Source organism: Monopterus albus, unplaced genomic scaffold, assembly GCF_001952655.1.
Source record: "Monopterus albus unplaced genomic scaffold, M_albus_1.0 scaffold129.1, whole genome shotgun sequence".
Classification (NCBI taxonomy): domain Eukaryota; kingdom Metazoa; phylum Chordata; class Actinopteri; order Synbranchiformes; family Synbranchidae; genus Monopterus; species Monopterus albus.
Genome location: NW_018128009.1, coordinates 1,037,078 through 1,060,115, shown reverse-complemented (window position 1 = coordinate 1,060,115; position 23,038 = coordinate 1,037,078). Strand labels below are relative to the sequence as shown.

At 41.3% G+C, this 23,038-nt stretch overlaps 2 protein-coding genes across 4 annotated transcripts in view; both read right to left on the bottom strand.

Annotated features, from left to right (window-relative positions):
- Positions 1–157, bottom strand: part of LOC109967478 (collagen alpha-1(I) chain) — a 30,549-nt gene extending 30,392 nt beyond the window's left edge. For all 3 annotated transcript variants that reach the window (XM_020613060.1, XM_020613062.1, XM_020613061.1), the window contains exon 1: positions 52–157. The gene's annotated coding sequence lies outside the window, so the exon portion shown is untranslated. The remainder of the gene's footprint in view (positions 1–51) is intronic.
- Positions 158–274: 117 nt separating this feature from the next.
- cacna1ea (calcium channel, voltage-dependent, R type, alpha 1E subunit a) overlaps positions 275–23,038 on the bottom strand; it is an 89,213-nt gene continuing 66,449 nt past the window's right edge. Inside the window, exons 22-52 of the mRNA XM_020612995.1 lie at positions 22,964–23,007; positions 21,931–21,974; positions 20,890–21,004; positions 19,429–20,319; positions 18,780–19,024; positions 18,037–18,148; positions 17,645–17,774; positions 17,164–17,223; positions 16,532–16,638; positions 16,281–16,292; positions 15,973–16,069; positions 14,350–14,510; positions 13,922–14,059; positions 12,918–13,119; positions 12,120–12,284; positions 11,272–11,382; positions 11,101–11,181; positions 10,766–10,951; positions 10,475–10,566; positions 9,584–9,743; positions 9,260–9,387; positions 7,643–7,739; positions 6,211–6,316; positions 5,949–6,056; positions 5,695–5,795; positions 5,298–5,404; positions 4,939–5,107; positions 4,504–4,632; positions 4,087–4,234; positions 3,259–3,440; positions 275–3,160 (exon numbers count right to left, since the gene is read on the bottom strand). Of these exons, the coding sequence (XP_020468651.1) occupies positions 2,606–3,160; positions 3,259–3,440; positions 4,087–4,234; positions 4,504–4,632; positions 4,939–5,107; positions 5,298–5,404; positions 5,695–5,795; positions 5,949–6,056; positions 6,211–6,316; positions 7,643–7,739; positions 9,260–9,387; positions 9,584–9,743; positions 10,475–10,566; positions 10,766–10,951; positions 11,101–11,181; positions 11,272–11,382; positions 12,120–12,284; positions 12,918–13,119; positions 13,922–14,059; positions 14,350–14,510; positions 15,973–16,069; positions 16,281–16,292; positions 16,532–16,638; positions 17,164–17,223; positions 17,645–17,774; positions 18,037–18,148; positions 18,780–19,024; positions 19,429–20,319; positions 20,890–21,004; positions 21,931–21,974; positions 22,964–23,007 (4,983 nt within the window). The 3' untranslated portion in view covers positions 275–2,605. The remainder of the gene's footprint in view (positions 3,161–3,258; positions 3,441–4,086; positions 4,235–4,503; positions 4,633–4,938; positions 5,108–5,297; positions 5,405–5,694; positions 5,796–5,948; positions 6,057–6,210; positions 6,317–7,642; positions 7,740–9,259; positions 9,388–9,583; positions 9,744–10,474; positions 10,567–10,765; positions 10,952–11,100; positions 11,182–11,271; positions 11,383–12,119; positions 12,285–12,917; positions 13,120–13,921; positions 14,060–14,349; positions 14,511–15,972; positions 16,070–16,280; positions 16,293–16,531; positions 16,639–17,163; positions 17,224–17,644; positions 17,775–18,036; positions 18,149–18,779; positions 19,025–19,428; positions 20,320–20,889; positions 21,005–21,930; positions 21,975–22,963; positions 23,008–23,038) is intronic.

Here is a 23,038-nt window from a genome sequence, read left to right as displayed (position 1 = left end):
CAGAGATGATTTCACATCATCACAAAATGTCATGCATTTAAACCTTCCTACCTGGTCCGGTCTAGGTTACCCATGTAGATCATTCCAGTTAAGCAATCCTCACTTGATAGCTGTTCATTTGTTTCCTCTTTTGATGCTTTGTAAGTATTCTGGGAGGATTTACAACCTTTATTGAAACCAGACAGTAAGTAGATAAGTTGATATAAAATTAAAAAGGTGGAGCACAATACTGAACACTCGTAACATGATAAATGTACATAAAAAGTATTCAAATGTAGTAATGTCACCCAGTACAGGAAAGACAAGTGATCTTTCTTTAATGGTCTGTTAAACAGATATGTAAACACTTCTTTTGTCAAAGTCATAAACAGGCATGATGATTAAAATGAAGTATAAACAGTGCATTAAATTAAACATGGATTTATTTTGTACAGTTTATACTACATATTTACCAGAAAGCGTCTCTATCTAGGAAATCCAGGCTTGATAGGGAACTCTTTATGTTCCCAGGCACAGATTAGGCTGTTTGGCACAGACAGACATCAAGTTTAGGTCCTAGGCTGCACTGTACACGTTAAGCACGGTCCTATAACCTACAGGCTAAAACCTTAACCTAACCTGTATGCAGTACAAACTGAGCCTTCTAGTGAACACACTTCAGATGAGGTTTCTTTGCTAAAATAGATCTCATCAGTCAGGACTTTCTGTCTGTGGCTCCAGCAGGTTGGTGGGATCTCTTCTGACCTGTGAATTCTCAGTCCAGATATATCCTGTGTTCACATTTCAGAAACATGTTAAACAACACATTATGAAACATAGCAGCACATAATATAAATATACATCTTATTTAGGGGGCAACAACAAATGTTTGAAAGTGTTGGAATGTTAAAATATACCAATAGTGAATTCTGGGAGTGGAGAAGCATAAACATCTCTCTGCCTGATGTTTTATAATGTTGGCACCTTTCGTAAAATCTCCTTAAAGTAAGAAAAACCAGGCAGCTCTAAGATGCTTCTCATTACTATTCTCCTATATCTCTGTAGCACAAAAAGCAAAAAAAAAACAAAAAAACAAACAAAACATATATATATAATGCACGTGTCTACTGTCCAAAGCATAGACTTAAGTGTGACAGAAACAGTGTGGTAGTTAACACAGAGACAACCCATAATGTGCCATTGATTCGTCTTCTATAAAAGTATCCATGTTGTTGAAATTATTTGCATCTTTATATGTAAACGACATTTAATTTCTCACCATTTTCATCACCACGTGAAAGAAGGCAGCACATCCTGAAGAAGATGCATCCTTGACTATATGTACAGGAAAAAAAATGGCTTTAGTCACATCTGGAATGTGACATCGGCAGTGGTTATCCAGCATGAAAACATGGAAAATGAACTTACATTTGGCTTTGCCCGGGCTGTCTGATGGTTATACCTCAGGCCAAAGCCATTATAGTCCATTGAATAGATGTGGACCACAGGCCCTGTTTGAAATCACAATTGGTCCAGGCCTTGTGACAGTCTTGCCACTGGATATCATGCTGAGTATGGTGTAAGGTCAAGAGACTCATCTAGTCCTTCTAAGTTTTACAAGTATTCATATCAGGTCCAAGATCTGAAGGACAAGTTAAAGATTTAGAAGATAATTTATCACAAAACCAATGGTCCAGTATCCTGAGACAAAACATCTCTTATGCTGTAATATGTTCAAGATCTTCTACATCTTTTTCACACCACAGAGCCAAAATACTGTGCTGCAGATGAATGTACACTCTTACTATGTTCACATAAGGAGAGAAAATAGCTCAACCATCAAGAGAGGTTTAAATCACTTCTGCTACTTCATTTCCTGTTTTGGCTATTCATTGATTAGTGCCTTTATAATGTACATGAGCACTTGGAAACTCTTTGTAAACACAAACTTTTAGAAATGGCTGCTTGTCAATAACAAACTGGTAAAATCTGCCTGAATCAACCCTTGTATCAATGCTGCTCTTACAACTATGCACAGTAAGGACTAACAGCAACCTTCTCAAATGACCTGAACATAAGACCCAAAAGCTCAGATACATTCATAATAACTTTTACATGCTCCCTCTATATTCACCTATGCAAATAGCACTTAAACCATTTTCTCAGATTCAGTGAAGGGATTGGACACCTTGAACTGACGTTTCACCATGTTTTTGTTCAAATAACAACGAAAACACTAACTTGTATGGGAGGCCTTGGCAACATGTGGATTTGTCTGCAGTGGGCTACTTATAGTACTGTCAGTCTCAGCTGTTCTTTTTATTTGGCAAATTTTCTCTATTGAGAGCACACGCACATAAACACTCACCCATGTTCACACATTATAGCCTCCCTCCAGCTACAATTAACATGCACACAAGAACATGCTGCAAACAGACATGTTGTAAACATCCAAGTATCCAGGTAAATAGCAGTGGTGTTCAGTCCTGTCTGTTACAGTATGCTCCTGGTGCTGGGAATACAAGCTCTCAGAGCCACAGAAGGGCCACAGCCTCGTGGTATCGTGTGGAACTGCTCTGAGATGCCCAGTTGCTCTGTGCATCCCTTTCCTCTTTCTCTCTGGGTTTTAGCAGCGGTCATCCTCATCCGTGTCACTCAGCAGCTCTCTGGCTCCGGTCGGACTCGCCTGGCCCAAGTGCTTCCGGAAATGCCCGTTAGGAACTTGCCAGGAGTGTCTGAGCTGAGGGGCAGAGCTTATGGCATTGGCCCGCCCCAGGCTGGTTGCCATGGCAGTCTCAAAGGTAAGGGTCTCCTGCCTACCACCTGCCTCGCCTCCGCTGAGGTCCTCATGAAACGGGAGGTAGGGCTCTGAGATGTAGCGGTGAGGAGATGAGTGGCTTGGTAGTGAAGCCTGACTGTCAGATGAACCTTGACCTGCAGTCAGGGGCTCACATTCCTTGTCAACCTTCCACGAGGATTCTGTAGAACCATCAGGGCCGTCCTGAGGCTGGGTCTGTCCTTCAGAGGAGGTTGCTGGTGTGGCAGAGGTCTGAGCTCGGCAGACCAGAGGGGAATAGGAAATATAAGGCCGCGGGCGAGAGGGTGTCTGGGGTAGCTGGCGCCGATTACGAGGGGTACTGGACTCTGAGGCTGAGTGAGCAGGGCTGCCTGATGTGTTCACCCTCCTTCTGCAGGAGAGGCAGAATATTACTGGTTTTCTTTTACAGTCACAGATTATAACTGGTGCTTAGGTGTAATTTTAGCCCCCTGTACTCCCACCTGTCTCTGTGAGGTTTGGCTGCGTCCTTCACTAGGTGAGCGGGATTGTCTCCTCTCAAATGAAGGGTCTCGGCTGCGCTCCTCAGAGTTGCAGCGGGACACGTCAGGAGACAGCAGGTGGCGCCGTTCCTTAGATCGCCCTCTCTCATGACTACATGTTTCTCTGTGGTTGATTCTTGGCCCTAAGATGTGTTATGGAAAAGTAAAGCAAATAAAATGTTTTAGGTCAAAGTAAAGAAAAATATGCGCCTCTTTAAAGATACTGTGTAATAAAAAAATTCTACTTCCCACATGATGCAGTTTAAAGGCCGAGTCAGTCATTTTTTCATCATACAATTTACAGGTACAATCATTTAATTGAGTGAAATTTTTAAGAATTACACTAAAACTGACATTCAGGAATGTATTAATTAGGCAAAGATTTAACAAAGTATACCAGTACATCAGTCTGGTTTTGGTCCATCTCAGTGCTGGACTTAAACACACAAACACTCGACATCTTGAAATAATTTGCATTTGATTTACAATTATTTCAATATTCGTATCCAATGCCCAAGCAAAATCAAAATGGCTACTTCAGGGACCAGGGTTATTGCAGCCAAAAGTGTTAAATCGGTGTCATATCAGTCAACTTTGGCTAAGAAGTAACTGGATTTTGATACAGTTTGGAAGAAATAAAGTTTGCAAAAGAGACGCAGAGTATGTTCTTTTCATTCATTTCACAGGCCTTGAAAACAAGCTTCAAAATTCAATTTTAAAATTTCAGGATAAAACATTGACATGAACATGAATCCACAGGTGTTTCAAAGCTGCTATCTTGTTTGTGACCTCTGTAGCTCTTCTGCTGAGGCTTGTATGTGCTGTCTGGACTGATTCTCTCCAGAGAGTGTTGTTCCTGCCAGAGCCCGTTCACACACTGATCTCCAATGGTAGAAAAAGAACGCTTCATCAGCTGACCGTCTGCTGACATCCCCGGCTACATACACACAGGACAACAAGATACAGAATCACAAGTAACCATGCATAAAACCTCATCAGTAAATCCACACATATTGATCTGATTATGTGCCAAGCAAACTCTGCAAAATGACTATTGGCTGTTTTCACATATGCGAACAAATATGCAGTCAAATATGCAGCCATGAATTTTAATTGTTTATTGATTTTTAAAGCACTTTCTAATGCAAGACCTGGTAAGCATATAGGTTTGAATAAAGGTACTGCAATTGCTCTTTTTGTTTTTACCTGTGGATCAACAGCCAGTCTGGGCATGGAGGACGCTCTGATTGATGCTGTCCGCTGAGGTGACTTAATAACTGATGGGTCCTGCTTGTCCTGCTGCATCATTTGGTTATACTCCACTACATCTGGAACCTACACAAATACCACAGAAGAAAAGTCTTAAAAATCAAACACAGGACAACTTGAACATCTATAACATTATGATAAAATGGTTGAATGAAAGCAAATAAGTTTAGTAATAAACAGTGTATATTTTAATACAGCTGTTGCATGGAACATGATCTACTATTTTATTCAGTCTCTAAAAATGAAATATTATGCTACTACAGTGAGTGATTGGCTGCTGAAAGCTCATGCTGAGCAAAAATTCAGTTTCAGGCAACATTTCTATGACGATATACAAGAAAAAGAGGTGCCATTTGCCACTGGTGCATTTACCAGTGTGTGTAAATGGTGGTGGTGATGACGTGGGTGGAGATAGGGGTGGTAGGGTGAACGGTAGCTGTCATCATCCTCGTCCTCCTTCTCCTCTCTGGAGCAGGACAGTGGCTGCATGAACATCTCCTGGGGAGAGATGGGGCTGAGCGCCACAAAACCCCCTCTAGTGCTGAAAGGACACATGCAAAGACTCACGCGGGGCGACTGCAAATCATACCATCATAAATCTGTCAGTTACTGTTGATGATGATAGGGCAATACAAGGTTGTTAAAAGTGAACAGATTCAAACAATGCCACCATAAATATCCACAAGCTAGCATAAACAACTGCATGAAGAGACTAAAAGTGGAATATTTACAGAGCAGATCCAGCACTGTGCCTTAGGAATGACAGGGATTTGGCATTGCATAGGATTTCTTGAGGCAGTGACGAGGCATCCATACGCTGGAACATAGGAGCATGCTTCTGTGGAGAAAGAAAGACACAGGTCGGAGCAATAAATTAAAACAAGCCACAAATACTGAAATTATCTTGAAAATATGACCTACTGTACATAGGTGTGTAATACAATATACAGCACAAGTGGTCCGGAATCAAAGTGAAAGTTGAAAAAGATAAATAAATAATGGCCAAGATGAAAAGACGAGTCCTGTGCAGCAATGGATGGTAAGTGCTTCGCGAGAATAAAATTTAATGCCAAATTGTTCATAATACAAAATTAAATGAAATGAACCTAGAATGAAAATACAAGGCACCTGTTCCTCTAGTTGCTGTCGGAGCTTCTTGGCCTTGCTCTGCTTGTAGTAGTCCATGATCATCATGGCAGCATAGATCTTACCTATCGTCATGTCACTGGCTGAGGAAGAGGAAGCAGAAACCAATAGCCCATGGGCATGACTCTTCATCAAGTGAAATACCATTATACTACAATGACGGCGAAAACGTACATGTCTTTCTTTTCTTTGATATATGAAATATTGTTAAGGTGCAGGTGTAAAGTTGATGTCACCTTTATGAATGGGAACCAGCAGGTCGAGTGTCTTCTGAGAGAGATGAGGCCAGATGACACTAATCTCCTTCTGCAGGTCTAGGTCCATCTGATTTCTATCCTCCCCTCCTGGAGTGTAACAGTTACATACACAAGGTGGCCAAACACAAAAAACAAAATAGACACAGGGAAACACACACACTCTTGATGTAATTTCAGTTCATTTATTGAATTTAACATCACAGTAAATGCGTGTTTATAAGGTTTTGACATTTGGTCTCACCTCTGGCGAGCTTGATCTCGAGGGCAGTGCGGATAAGGGCCATGAGGGTGGAGGTGAAGTGGACAGACATGTCATCGTCCACAGGCATGTTCATCAGGACTAGTCGCTGACAGCAGCAGAGAAAGCATCAAAGTCAGTAACAACCCAGGAATACAACAAACACTACAACTAAACAAACTGCAATAGCAGGAAACCCAGAACTGCTGTAGTGACTCATAATATTTTCTGATCCTGATGAACCACTACCCTGAGATTACAATTAAATTATAACTGAAGAGACCAGATTTGAGATTACCAGGGTTGGACATAGGCAGGAAAGCCACTGTGTTACTTAACTATTAAAAACATTTAAATAAGGCTTGTTTCATATGGAAACACCCAACACGAGTATTGTCAGTATTTGCCAAGTCACCCATCAATCTGTTAGGGAGATAATAACAATTCTTAAATCATAATTTTTAATGAGCAACCATGGCCTTTCTGGGCATCAGCACAAAAGAACAACATAAACAAGTTAAGAGTATTTAACCTTAAATCATCAGCTTACTTTGCAAATAGCTAATACATTTATGACTTGTTTTAATTAAATTAATTTGACTATACTAATTTCAGAAGGACAGAGAGGACAGGCACATAGTTATTGTTGTACTATTATTGTTAAGATAAGATAATTACTTGAAGAAGAAACAGTTTTCACAACTTATTATTGTGTCACGGCTGAGAAATAAGAAACAATGTAACCGGAAAGGACAAAGTAATCAAAGGTCACAAAAAAAATTACATAAAACAAAAACAGTGTGCATGTCCTCCCCTGTCCTTCAGTAAAGGAAGATTTAAACAGTATGTGCTGTAAAACTCACAAAAGACACTGTGCAGCAAGAGAATGCCACTTATCTGTGATGGAGCATGCTTACAAAATCTCTCTCTCTCTCTCACACACACACATACATGCAAACTACATACACACTTACACATACAGTGCATAAAACACAGGTGTAACACGAGGCTGCGGCAGGAGGCACATGCAGACAGAAATATGTGAGAAACAGTAAGTATGAAAGACATGAGGATATCTCACAGCAGACAATATTTAGCATGTAGATGTTTAACATGTTTCTCAATAAAGCCTTGTAAGTGGTTTAGAAAAATAAACTCTACCAAGACTCATCTGTCAGATACCACCAAACAGATAGAGTTTTCTCTGCCAAGATGCAAAGCAACACAGGCAAATCATTGCTGTAGCGCTATATATCTGCCAATGAAAAATACTGGAACTTAAAACTGTTTCAACAAGCAATACTGCATCATATCACCAACAGAAAAAAGGCCTTGCTTTTCCAACATATGACAAACAAAATGAGCTTTAACAGTGCTGATCCTCGCTGATTCAAAGATGAAGGCAGTGCCTGTTAGTCTCCAGTGTTTAGTCTACCTTATATGCCACCTTGGAGGGGCATTTCTTGCCCAGGCCTAGAGGTGGCGACATGTTGGTCAACATCTCATACATGTCAGTATAATGGATACGACCACTGGGGGCGCCAGGTAGCCATGAAGATGGGGATGAGAAAGAGGAAAAAAGAAGGAGGGAGGGCAGGGAGAGCAGGTGATGTTGGAGGTGGAGGAGAAATTGAATAACCGTGGAGGCGTCGGGGAGCGTGTTCCCAAGGGGCGGAGGAAGAGCACAGGAGAGGGTGAAGAGTAAAAGGATGGAGGAGATACAAGAGAAAGGATTATTCTAAGGCATCACACAGGAGGAGAGAGCAAGTAGGAGAAACAGAACAGATTGTGTTCTTTCTATGCTGCTGACAGGGCATAGAAATCTAGAAGCAGAGAAAACCTCACACACGATGAGCAAAGGAATGACAGCCTCACTGGATCTGGTACTAATATCAAATACTTACAATGTATAGTGTTGTATAAACCAGATCCAAGAGGTAGAAAGAGACAGGCTTCCCCCAGACTGCATCAACAGCAAGCTTTTATGCATTCAAGTGCTTGGATTGGATTAGAAGTATGTCCGTTTACTCGTACATCTGCTAGAATGAGGGACATCCTGTGCCTTAGTACCTTGAGACTGGAGTGTCATCATTCTTTGACCTGAGTAACACACCCCTAAAGATCAAGCAGGCAGTGAAAGCTGACGAAGGGAAAGAAAGGAGGGATGGGAGGAAGTGAGGTAGGATCCTCCGGCAGTTCTTTCCAAAGCCCAGGGGAGGTGAGATAGTGCGTACAACTTTGTACATCTCCTTATAGTGGATCCTACCACTGGAAAGAACATACAGGTCTTTAGTTGTGTGTCATTACAGACCTGTGCTCTGGTCCACACAAAGGGTGAAATGACCTAAATGGAGGCCTCTTACACATGTAAAGAAAAAAAATCAAAACAGCAGGATTTTTTTGGACATAACACCATTAAGCCTTTTGTAACCTGTGGTGCATGCAAAAAAATATATAAAATCTTCACATGAAAACTACTTTATTAGAAGACATAAACAATGTGTGCTGGTGGAAATGTTTGGCATGGTATCTGATGTTATTTTCTGTGGTGCAACTTGTTCAAATACTAAAACAACACCCAAAAATGTCTTTTTGTATCTGATATCTGACACAGTGTGTGTGTGAGACCTCAACTCAGCATGAATCAAGAGACAGAGAGAAGATATAGCTCATTGTGTTTCAGAGCTTTCCAAGGTTGTTGAATGGTCCTGTTTAAACAGTTATATTTGTTTTTCTAACCCCACTGAAATAGTAGAGTATTCTAGTGGTGTATTTATAAAAAATGCACAAACCAGAATTGGTACTGTCATATATTGGTGCCTTGAATGATGCTTGTGTGAAGAAATGGAGGAAGTACCAAAACAACCAGCTAGAGTCCTGTAGTCCCTGGGTATATGTTTGAGTATTGTACCATTTTGGTGTTAATGTAAATTTTAAAAATATAGGTATTATATTCCAACTTGAGGCTATCATTTAATGTCAATAAAAAGCTGACATTTATACATGAACAGGCTGCACTTTTTAAGGGAAGTGATGGGGCTGAAACACTGACCAGGCGGCACGGTCATACTCCCCCCAGATCCGGACAAACTCATCCAGGTGATGGGGACCAAGGATGGACGAGTCTCTTGTCAGATACTCAAAGTTATCCATGATCACAGCCACAAACAGGTTCAGCATCTGGACAGAAGACAAATAGAGGAAGGAGAAGCCTCAGCATTTATTTAAATAATAGTGGAAGGTGGTTAAAACAAAACTCTAACATGAGTCAATGAATTCAGAAAATACAGGATAGTTTAACCTCTTCACAGACTTTTAAAAACCAGATTAAAACTTTAATATGGCTCTATGGCACATTGCAGTCTGTTTGATTTACCAGGAAGGAGCTGAAGAAGATGAAGGAGACAAAGTAGAAATAGGCAAAGTCAGAGCCACAGCCCCCCTCCTGGTCAGATGTCTGAGAAGGGTCTGTCTCACAATGACGACCCCCCAGACATGACAACATGATCTCTTGCCACGATTCCCCCGTAGCACTCCTGGACACACACACATTAAACAACAGGAGGAGGAGGAGTTGGTTACGACTCGAGCCGTCCAGTTCACAGTTTATTCACAGTTACGTCTGCCATTTGGAAGGTGCAATCAAAGCTTCAAGCACTCACACCACCCACTCAGAGACAGCGCTTAGATGCTCTGAACCCAAGATATGGTTGTGTAGTCAAATGCACACTTACATAGAGCACATACTGTATGCAACAGTAATGAATTTTTATATTTCTCATAATGTCAGTGTTAATGTTTTATACAGTTGCTTTTAGCTTAGTTTTACTGCAAGTGTCACAGGTTATACTGCCATGTGTAGTTTCACAAATTTTAGATAGCCAGAGCCAAAATTTTTATATCGTTTTAATGTGTGGATTGTTTCTTTATGCCATATGCAAACAAACTTTCCCTTTGATGTAGAGAAATAAACATATTATCAACACAACACTTTGGCCCAGACAGTCATTTCACTGCAGCATCTTTCAGCCCTCGACTCTGACTAGCCCCTTGATTACAAAAATGTTATCACTGAAACCTAGTAACAACATTAAAACGACCTTAAATAAATGTTATTTAGTCAATGTAAAATGTAATAAACAGTAGCAGTACCGAATCAAAGCTGTTGGATAAAATACAGCATCAAGCGAAAAAGTGTTTTGATCTTGGAATAGCTCCCAAGGTTGTGTCTACCCTGATAAAGTCTGCCAATACCAAGGTGTCCTACCTGAATAGCAACATCAAAGCACCAGAGAAGGTCTTGAAGTTGTTGTGCTGGTTAATATGAGTGTCCTCATTCAGCTTTATGTTCCCGAACACCTGATTCACACACACACACACACACACACACACACACACATATGCAAAAAGAAAACATGCAAAATTTGTAAATACCTTTCACCCTGAAACACATACGGTGCTGAGAGACACTGGATAAAACTGGGAACCACAGCATGTTAAACATTATTGCTAGAGAGAGACAGAGACTGATCAAGTATCTCCTTTTCCTGCTTCTGACCTGCATGCCGATGATGGCATAGATGAAGAAGAGCATGGCGATGAGCAGGCAGACGTAGGGCAAAGCCTTGAAGGACTGGACAAAGGTCCACAGAAGTATCCGGATGGTGTAGCCTTGTCTCAGCAGTTTGATCAGACGAGCAGCTCGGAACAGCTTCAAGAAGCTCATGTTGATTGTGTCAAGAAACTGGCAGAATGACAGTGATACAGTATTAATGTCTACATAAATACATAAAAGTGAGGAGGGAAAAAGCATGCAGAGAAGGGGACTGATTACGAATCAGCTTTTTCCCCCTACACTCAGTGTGAGAAACTACACTTGACACTTCCAATTACCTGCAAGTCTACCACAATTTCAGTGATGCTGCCCAAGACAGTGATGAAGTCAAAAATGTTCCATGTGTCTCGAAAATAGTTCTGTAAAAAAAACAGGAAAGACTCTTAAATGTCACTTCTTAAGAGGCTCTTGAATGCACATGCAGCCTGTGTGTTACTCTTTTCTCTCACCAGAAAGCCAAACGCCATGATCTTGAGGACACACTCTACAGAGAAGAGAACAGTGAAGGCTGTGTTCAGGTGTTTCAGTACAGCCTCGTACGTCGGCGGGGCAGAGTAATACTGAAAACAGAAGGGCAGCAGAGGTTAAACTAAATCTGTGGTTTGAAAAGGATAAGAAAGTGGAATATTCCCTAACCAGTCCACTTGCACCTCAGCCCCATGAAACCAGTTTGATGTTGGTGTGAACGTCAGTTCATTCTGCAGAACTACCGGTTGATGGAAGATTCTTCCATATCCATAAATAGTACCTCAGTCTGTGCACACCTCTCATCTGTCGCACTATAAAGGGAGTCATTCCCCTAGGGGCAGCAGCCACAGTTAATGGGGTCATGCTAAATAGCATCCCCTGAATATTATAAATCAATATTTAATACAGGCTGAGTCACCCGCGTCAGTCTGTCTGACTCTGAATGACCTGCACAGTCCAAGAAAAGGCCAATTCAGGAAATAAATAGCAGTGAGAGCAATGAATGAGGGATGGAAAAAAATTAAAACGTAACCTCATCCACATACAAACATCACATTGTGTTGACGTGGTACCAAAAAGCACATATCGCTTTCATGCTGCTAGTTAGGAGTGACACATCTTGGTTTATTTTGAAACCAAAGTGTTAACTGTCACAAGTCTGTAACAGAAGACGTGCCGAGAAGCAACACAAGGTGCGTTTTTCCTGTTAGCAAACAACGAAAGGCAGAAAGTGACATCATTTTTCGGAGTGAGAGCAGAGGGAGAAGAGAGATGCAGAAAATGGTTTTGTCTGTGATTTCTTTCTCTCTTTTCTATTACTTTTCCTCACCTTCATCATCAGTACAATGGTGTTGAGAGCGATCATGGCCAGGACGGTGTACTCAAAAGAGGGTGACACCACAAAATGCCACAGTCGGTACTGAAAAGTGTGTCTGTTCTGGGGCATGTAACGGGTCAGGGGCTTGGCGCTGATGGCAAAGTCTATGCATGCCCTCTGAAATACACATAACAAGAGCGAGAAAGAATTAGTAGAAAGGCAGAAGCATAAAACAGCAAGCAACTATCCTGTTTCTCTTTTAACAAGAATCTTTGTTTTTGCATGTTTTTGAAAACCAGAAGGAATAAACCTTTTCTAGAGGAACAATGACTTATTTTCAAAAAAAGAACATTTCATCTGTTTTGACTTTACAAATTAAACTTCGTCTCTATACCTTGCATAAGTGAGAGGAGAAAGGGAGGGGTAACAACAATGATAAAGAAGAAAGAAAAACAAAACATCTTTGACATGGGAAAGGCTGATGAGACTGACGAGAAATGAAGCACAGCTTGGTGGTCATTAGAAGCACAGTGATCATGCTCTGTGTTTCTTGGAAGGGAGTGTTTTTTTATTTATTGATTCAGCTCTTCCATGACTAGCCTTTAACATCTTTGGCTGTTAGGAGAAGAAATGTGTTAAGAAAAACCAGTCAACAAGCATCTGAAATTCCTCCTAGTTGAACAGATCACAGGATTGCATCTATACTGATGCCTGCTCATCCTCATCTGAACAAGCAATGCTGTTGTTTTGTCTGAGAGCCACACATACTGTAGGAAAACAGACAGAGACAAAGCAGGCGTTTGCTCTCACCTCATTCTTCTCGAGGCTGCACTCCTCCATCATCTTATCTCCTTGTTCCTGGAAGGTGATGATGATGAGAGCCACAAAGATGTTAACAAAGAAGAAAGGAAAGACAACAAAGTAGATGACGTAGAAGATTGACATCTCCATTCTGTTGCCATGGCTCGGACCTCGGTCCTCCTCTGTCACATCTACTGAGTGCTGCAGGACCCTGAAAGAACAAAGACACAATGCTAATAATCATGCTAATAAAATCATGAGCAACCTAAGTTAAAAATTCCCTGTGCCCAGTGAGACAGAAATACAATCTTTTAAGGCAACACCTGGTGAAAATACAATAAACTGCTTAAAATCATTCACAAAAAGCATAACTCTTGCATACTTCATCCAAGAAGAAAAGCTGCATGCAGGAAAACTCCTATTTTGAATTGCTATGGCCTTTGCAGTCACCAGATCCCAACCCAGCTGAACACCTATGGGAGATTTTGAACCACCACCATCATCAAAACACCACACGAGGGACTATCTTTTGGAAGAATGGTGTTCATCCCCTCCAGTAGAGTCCAGAGACATGTAAAGCTTGTGGCTCAACACCTTACCAAGACACTTTATGTTGGTTTGCTACCTGTGTGTATGCTCACCTGGGTGGGGCTCCAATGTTATTTTGGCTATTTGGAAGGGGATATCATTTAAGTGTTTTTTCCCCACAGCAGAAGTCCAATAATGAAGATTAGAACAGTAAAAACCCACAAGCACTGTCAGTGAAATATTGTTGTAACCTTATTGTGAGGTAAAGAATGGAAAAATCTTTGTTAAATTAATCACATCTATTATATTTCCCTCATCAAAGGTCAGATGTGACAATTACCAAAGAAAAAGCCAGATGTCAAAAGGTCTCAATGCTCATGAAAACTAATGCCCTCTAAGAATGGGAACTGATGTGAGAGAAAGCTCTTTTTAAGCTTCCTCCTCCAGCATTAGAATTAGCACTGACACATTAGTCAGACACTCACTGAGGCCATCCCTCTCCAGTGGAAACAGTGAAGAGGGTGAGCAGACCCCAGATGACGTTATCGTAGTGAAAATCGTGCCTCTTCCATTCTCTTCGCTTCACCTCCTTTTTGTCCTTCCCATAGTCAATGTAGTATCCCCTACAACAGCAGACAACAGAGGTACTGTACATCAGAAAATAAAGACATGATAAAAACAGTAGAATTTAAGACAAGCTTGTAACACTTTTATATGGCTTTATTAACATTTGGCATCAGGTTTTAGCAGCACTTGGAAGAATTTCCTGAATTGACTGATGAAAGACAGAACAATGATAGGAAAGAAGAAGACAAACACAAAAAAAGAATTACTGTACATACAAGAAGAGAAAAGAGAGAGAAAAGGCAAAAAGATGCAACTAAGAGACAAGAAGACAAGAGATGAGCATTACTGGCAGTCCTTCTGTGTGTCCTTTGAACTGTCGGTACAGTAGAAAAACTTCCCCTTGAAGAGCTGAACAGCGATGACGGCAAAGATGAACATAAAAAGTTTGTAGACAATCAGGATGTTGAAGACATTTTTCAGAGATGTCACCACACAGTCAAAGACCGCCTGGAAGAGAGGGCCACACAACAGAAATAAAACAGGAATGAGCTCGAGGACGGGGGTCGGAGCAGCAATTCAGATACTGCAGGAGCAAAGTCAAAGCAGCAGTCAGATATTGTTCTCTGCTTGGAGAAATGGATAAAAAATAATTGAATGAAAGTTATAGTTTCATCAAGTAGGGACTGTTCTGCTGTGTATGAATGCTTGTGAGAAACTCACTGCCGTACAAAAGCTAAAGTGTGATGCTTAATGTTTGTCATCTATACTGTAGCTCATTATTGAAACTGAAAAGAAAAAGAATTTTCAAAAAGAGAAAACTTAAATATCTAATGGTGTGAAATTAAACCGATGTAAATTGTCTTACACTTGTATAATCCCTTTCTATGCAATGAGCCATGCTTTTACATTATTTTACATTCACATACACAAACATTCACACTCACACACTGATGGCACAGCCACCAGAAGCAACTTTCAGCATCTTGCCCTAAGGACGCTTTGACATATGAACTGGAGAAGCCGGGATATGAATGACCACCGATCCAGTTAGGAGAGGACCCACTCTACCTCCTGAGCCACAGCCACCAAATGTTTGCTTGAAAGATAAATTACCGTACTCTAAAGAAATGCAGCAGGCTTTTACTATGTTCAGTAGTATTAGAAACAGCACGCAATTAGTAGTTTGTAGATGAAAACAAGCAAAGCTATTACCAAAAGCCTTTAGGTAGGTTCATGTTTACCCAACATGCCTTTATTCCCCCTCTCAGTAGATGAAATTATAGGTGTACATCTGTTATAATTTCTGAGTGAATGGTGTTATCCTTCTGTCTCTGCATGCTCCTGACTATTTCAGTTTTTGTGATTTCTTATCTCCTCTCCTCTCATCCTTGTGTTCTCCCTGTAGACAGATGACGTGTCATGTTTGGGTCTCAGCCCTAACAACATCACAACATTTATGTCCTGATGCTCATAAGTGGTCATGGCTCACGGTTTATCACCTCACCTGTCTACTTGTCTTTGCTCTCAGGTCTGCAACATACCGCGATGAAGGATAAAAGAGTATAGTATGTTGGCATCAGTGTGTGTTTGGACACAATTCATGAACATACACACAACTAAACTGCAGGTATTACAACAACACTATTAGATACATAACAGTGGTGAGGATGGAAAAACTGTGTGTGCTATTATACTTCCAGGCTTGAGCTCTTCCCTACCATGCACCCAACATCAGCCAAATGAATGTAGCCATGATGGATGATGTTTGCTCAGGTCAAAATATTACCCAATTTGCGTTTTCAACTTCAAACCAAAGGTTCACATATTGCACAGCATATAAGGTAACTTGTATCATCTCTTAGTCATTTTAACTTTCACTTGGTCAGTTTTGTCTCTTTTGATTAATTAGCTCATAACAAAATAAAACAAGCATGAAAAACAAAAACAACAGATGCAAAAAATCTCTGACCTTGAGTTTAGGAAGTCTCTTGATGGTCTTCAGTGGTCTGAGGACACGCAGCACTCTCAGAGATTTGATGGTTTTAATGTCCCGCCCTTTGTTATTTCTGTTCACAAAAATAGAGACCGTACTGTGAGCACCACACACAGCAGCGTAGCAAGTATCATTATTTTTTAGGTATTTGAATTCCTCAACTTTTTTTCCACCTTCTTCATCTATCTTTGAAGGGCATTTACACATTCTACCTAAGTTGCACTCTGAATGTTGCATATTTAAACATGAGAATATCTAATAGTGATAGATTTGGTGGCCTTTACCCCATCACATTGCTGCTGGTCATTCCCACAGGGGCACCATCCACAGACGGACAAAACCAGGAGAGAGGGACATGTATAGCAACAGTTATATACAAAATGGAAGAGAGGACTACATTATGCCAGAACACGTCAAATGAAACACTCATTTACAGTGTCAAAGCCAAAATACAGTTGATTTATAGACATTTCGATGCCCGCACATATAGTATGTTTAGGTAATGTGAGCAATTAAAACACATCATGTGACTAACGTGAGGGCGAAGGCCACCAGTGCTCCCACCACCACAATGAAGTCTAGGATGTTCCACAGGTCTCTGAAGTAGGAACCGTCATGAAGGATCAGACCCTGGTCAATCATCTGAGGACAAGTCAAGAGTGGGCTATGAGAACATGTGCTTCACCAGGATCATTTCCAACTTTGAATTGATGCAGTCTTAGGTATTTCTGCTTCAGCATTGGAACATTACAGAGTCCAGCTCCTGAAGAGCTGAGTTCTGACAAAGCTGTTACTGTAAACTAAGATAAAGCAGTGGTCCCAAACTGAGGCTCAGGAGTCCCAAGATAAATTACTGAAATAAAACAAGTGAAAACACATAGTATGCAACCAGAAATGAAGGGCCACAAGCAGACAAAGCTTAATTTTAAGAGCCAAAAGCCAAAACAGTTGGAAACTCCTTGTTTTATCATGTGTGAAAACTGTATCTCAACAACAAACTTTAGCTTTTAAACTGTTAACTGACAAATTAACCCCAATCACCATGATTTTTGTTTAAATGTACAGGAACGCACAAAAGGGACTTTTACTATAGTTCCAGAGCCTCAGTTTCTATGGCTCCATAGTTTGGAGTTCAACAAGACATATCATCTTTACACAGTTACTCACCTTTATAATCATTTCAAATGTGAAGACTCCAGTGAACACATAATCAAAATAACGCAGAACCTATGAAGTCAGAGTGTGGGATAGATCAGTCAGAGAAAAAGATTAAAAATGGATTAAAAAGGATGCAAGTAATAAATGGAATCCTTTAACTTGTGTTGATTTCATGACATTTACAGATGTTTCATTTCAGACTTTCAACTTGATTTTCAGCATTAAACAAATGATGGTAATACAACACAAGATAACAAGTTTGCTCGCTCCTGTAAACACCCAGGTTTTCTGACTGCATTTGAAAAGTGAAATGTTGTCTTTTGTATTTACTGTCGTTTTGCAGCTTGGTGCAGCTGATGGGAGCTACGAGACCAAAGGTTATTGGGGCACCAGTAGCAGAAAATTCTGGTTTCTAATGAGTGAATGTTACAGCTGTCCCTGTGTCACACAGATGATAAATACATATAAGCTTACACATACAGGCACAAACCTTATTCCAGTCAGAGGAGGTGGCCACGGGATCCTCAGCTGCCAGCGCTATGCTGCTAGCAGCTATGACCAGCAGGATGCACATTTCAAAGTACCTGAGGTTCACCACATAGTGACACGCTCGACGCACCCTGAAGAGCAGATGTCAGAGTGAAGAAGTGACCCAGAGATCAGATGCCACATCTAGTAAGAGCAAGACTGCAGGCTTAAACTGATCACAGGGTTAAAAAACATTACCAAAAAAGACTGAACATGTTTAAATACTGGTGGCAGTTTAAGTCCAGAGTACCATTGTTACCTCATCACCCCAACATTATGAAGAAATACACCTCTAGGAGTCGTTGCTACTGAAAGGACATAGTCCGGTGAGAAGCACGGTTAGTAGTGACTTACGGGTTGTCAGGTTTGAAGATGAACATGCTGTTTGGGGTCACAGCGTTGACAGGATTTGTCTCTTCTGCCTCCTCTTTCTCTGATTTACAGGGTTCAGGGTCTTTACTGTTGACTACAGGACAAGAGAAGAAGATGAAGTCCTGTCCTATGCCTCTCACTAGGACAGTATGAGAAGATGGCCTAAATAAGATGATTTTAATCTGGAAAATATCAGGTGGGAATCGACTGAGTCAAGCAGCAGTGAGCCAAATGGTGAACTATGGGGACTGGCTTAAATGATGATATGACTCACTGCTTCTGAAAATGCCTGAACTCTGGAGGCTACAATTTAAACTAGGTGTAGTGGCTGTAAAATGACTCTCCACTACATGGCCTATTTCTCATTACACATTCATTCAAAAAAAATAAAAGTTAGCGCAAGAGTTTAGAATAAAATTGACATTTCCAGAAGAGTAGCGGTACTTTTTCCAGTTTGAAAATGAAACAGTGCTGGCAGCTCAGCAGGGGTGTGTTCACCCACTGAGATGCGAAAAGGGTTCCCATTAATAAGCACTTGTTGATCATTTCTATTGCTTTCTTGATATGAAACCTGTTTGAGGTAAGTGTAAAATAGTAAATGTAGAAATGTCATAGGTCATGAACAATCAAATGCATTAACAAAGTGCCTCCCGGTGTTACCAGCTCCAGTATGAAAAACGTCTCCTAATCAGCACTTGAAAAAAATCTAACAGTTGTACCAGTACCTGTGATTGTGGAGAGCTCCATAGATGACTGAACTTCGGAAACCTCGATAATCACACTGGAGCTAAGCTGAGATTCGTCCTGGTCTTGCTCTGTCTCCTTCTCATCTTTGATGTCCTCCAGGATGGCAGGTGGACACAGGTCTGATCGCTGAAGCGACTGTTCCTGCTTCTCAGGATACTGGTCACCAACATGGCTCTGGTTGTCTGGTGGGTTAGTGTCCCCTCCCTCGCTCCTGTCACCCTGTCTGTAGGTGTAAAGGACAGCGATATACTCACAGATTGAGACAGTTGGATAGTGAATCTACAGTCTAGGTCGCAAAGCTGGAGAAGCTACACCAAATGTTGTACGGATGTGTAAATTAAGAGGGTGATGGGGTAATACTCTGCAGAGTGAAGTCACACTACCACATTTATCATCACAGCACAATGAGATTTATAGGAAAAACAGTGAGACTCATTTCTTATAGACATTTTTTGGTGGTTGACTTTGCAGGAGAAACAAATCTAATTAATCTACAATTAAGTGTCCTAATGATTCAAAGGCCGAAAAAACTTTTCTCTAGCCATAGTCAATAAATTGTCACTCCACAAGTGAATGTACTATGTATGGAGTATGTAGTAGTTTGTAGGAGATGTTGGTTTGTCTCACCCACTCTCCTCAGGTTTGGACACCTCTTCCTCCATTTTGATCTCCACTTCCTTCTCCCCAGTTTTCCCATGGTTTCTCCTCTCTCTGCTGACCGAGCCACTCGGCAAGTTGCTTCCATTCCCCAGAGATGGCCCCTGACTTTGATGCAATTCCTTCCTGCCCCTGATCCCACCATGAACTCCCATCTCAGGGCTCAGTGTGTCAAGGTTATCTGGTGGTCTGAACTTCTTCACTGCCCTGTGCTGGCGCTCATCATTCAACCTGGGGCTCCGACGTTCATTGACAGTGTTGTGACTCTGATTAACACCCAGTTTTCTGCTCTCAGAGACGGGCTCTGATTCAGGGGACTCTGGTATGGTCACAGACACAGAAGCATCAGAAAGAGGCATGTTTCCAAGATTCCCTGACTCTGGCACTGACATCGGAGGTTCAGGTATGTCACCAGAGAGTGCAGCATTCACGGGCACATCCATAGACACAGAGGAAGCCTGGTTCTTGGATGGGGAGGCCAGAGGGTCTGTCGGATGCTTCAAACTCCCGGACAGTGTGTGCTGCATGGCCTTGCGGTGCAACGACAGCGGATGTCCGTGCTGGGCCTGGGCTACACCAGGAGGCCCATCCTTCTCCTCGCTGGTGCTGCTGTACGGGATCTCTCGGCTGGACATGTGGCGGTGTCTCCGCAGCTGGCTGGTCCTCTGCTCCCACACTGACATCGTCATCCTTTTTCTTCTCTCTCTCCTAGACATGAAAGAGTTAGAAGGGTTGAGTGGTGGGGGTGGGCGGCCCTCCCTGATGCTGCCCTGGGCCTCCTCCAGGGAGCAGTGGTAGGTAGGTCGGCTGCGGTGGATGGCTCTTTTCCTGTACAGGTAGGGCCGCCTCCTCCGGCTTCCCCTGAGAAAAGAAAGAAAACATAACACGTCAATATGGAGAATCAGCCAATTCATTATCAACAAAGTCATATTGTATCTACATCCAACTGGTCTGCATGCTGTGTATTCACCAGAAGGCAAATTTGACTCAAATTAGTGTTTTAAATGTGTTTTCATGGTCTTAGGATTCTATTTTCTAGGTTCCCGTTTGTTTAATTTAATGTAAATTAGCAATAAAAATGTTTGTGGTGAAAAATGAATGTCACAGTACACAGCAAGTGCTTTGGTTTGATTTTCAAGCTGCTTAACAAAGAGCAATTTCATATCAACATGAAGCAATTTACTGGCTCAGTGACAATGTTAGGTGATAAATTAATCAAGCCAGGAATTGTGCGACTTTAATAACCAAAATGAGTAAGATGCAGAATGAAATCTGTGGAACAGATACAAAAAAATGAGGAATCAAATAAGGTTGGAGAGTTTGGAGGTACAGGACAGAGGACGAACAGAATACTACACAGGATGCCCATTTAAGAAAATCAGGCAGGCGTTAGTGAGAGATTCAGAGAGCTGAACGGACAGTTTTACTTACTGGAACGTGGACTCTTGTGTGGTCCGTGTTATCAATGAGCGATTGGTTGAAAACAAGACATTAGTGCTTTTGTGAGCAGAGACAAAACAGACCAGGAGACACACAGCAAACAATTCTCAAAGACAAGAAACTGGCCTTTCACACAAAGACCAAAGTCATGAAAGCAGCTATACAGAATGTTAACGGCATTTACCAGTTGTTCCGAATATGTTATTCATTGCTTATGGGTAAAACTACTTTTTAGAAGACTATATGCACCGATGAATTATTCATTTCATATGTAATTGCTACATCATAGATTCTGTTTGCAGAAGAATGATTTTAAATGCCTGTAATGAATAAAAAGATCTATTTGGCGCTTAAATGTGGAATGGAATCTTGATGCTTTGGTGTGTGTCTCCACTGGAGCCAAGCGGCACATTGACGAACAAGATGGCAGCAGTATAAAAAAAAACAATCAAACAACAGTCATAAACATTAACAGTAAGCGCAACATTGATAAGAAGACATTTCAAACAGATTGAGATGTTAGACAGTCGCAGCTACAATATGGGTACAGGGAAAAAACACAAAGATGGGCTCCATCAGCAAACACAGAGGAATACTTACAATATAACACCCTTTGTACAAAACCACCACACTGGGATGCAGCTCTGAACACCATTGCCACCTCAGGCCACTCACACAGCAGCATTCTTTTACCACATGCTAGTAGATCTAACTGAGGAAATTCACGCGTGGCACTTCAACAATTTTAGTTTCAAATATTCAGAATACTTGACAGCATTCGGGTGAGGGATTAAAAACTTCACAATGGAAGAAAAACTGTACACACACTGAAAACTCTACCCAAATAGTACAGCTGCAATATCACTTGCATTGTGTGAAAAGTATTCTGAGTGAGTGCGAGTGTGTCATTTGTTTTTCTTCCTTTGATCATGCTGACCAAATACATGCATTCCCAAGGTAAAACCACCATCAGCCTCCAACATGCTGCACAACTCTTTTTGTTTTTTTACTGAGCAAATGCTGTCATGCAACTTTCTTCGAGGTCAGCGGGGGCAGGTACTGCCGGGATTTCATAGCTGACAACAGAGATAAGACCAGAAGCCCTAAAAGTTCAGAGTGTCCTCTCTGAATACAGATGCCGGCTCAGATGACCCTGTGGTATTCTCTTCTCTATGGACTCTGACAAGAGCCTGACCCTCAGCTGGCTCTAATGCACAACTCCTCTTTTGCTTCTGTTTTTGTTCAATTTTTAATTTCAACTGAGCTTGTTTTATGAAAATGGCAAGACCCCAAGTACAGTAAATAAGAAAGAAAGACAGAAAGGATGAAAGGAAGTACATAGTGTCACGTTAATAAAATGTTTTCTTGTGAACTCTTCCACATGCCCATGCAACAAACTGCTTGTTTACCAATACACAGCGTGCATACTGAGCCAGAGGACCCCACGCTTGTGCATGCACATGCACTTCCAGCACCAACAACAAGGCGAGAAAAAAACCCCAATCTATTCTGCAGCAGGAAACCTGGGCTTTGAGAAAACAAGGTCATATGACTTATATAAATCAGTTTTTCCACAAGTAAAAGCAGCAGAACTGGTGAAAACCTTCACACACTTCCTTACACAAACTCCTAGCAATGACATCCACTTTGCTGAGTACAGACGTATATTGCTGTAATGGACACACTATGTTAATTTGGACACTAAGTAACCCTGTCTCCATGACAACAATATAAGCACCTCCCACCCCAGTGTGGGACTGGTAACCATGGAGACACAGACTTCAATTTGGAGCAAATTACAGTTCTGGGAGCAGGCGGAGGATAGATAGTAGACCTTTCACTAAAGACATATCCATAAGTCTAGAGTGGGACAGCACCAAACACTGATTCTGTACACAGGCCCCAAGTAAAATTTAACAGCTACAAGTCAGCTCATACCCAACAGGACAACTTGAGGCTCTGTACTGATGACTCTATGACTGTTCTGCATACCACAGTTTCCTTTGTAATCCAAATCTACTGCACCAAATGGTAAAACTTGTCATTTGCTGAAGGCTACAGCTACTCATGATAAGTGTTAGCACTGTGAGTTAGTCTGATATATGGACACTGGAGTAAAAAAAAAAAAAAAAGAGGGAGG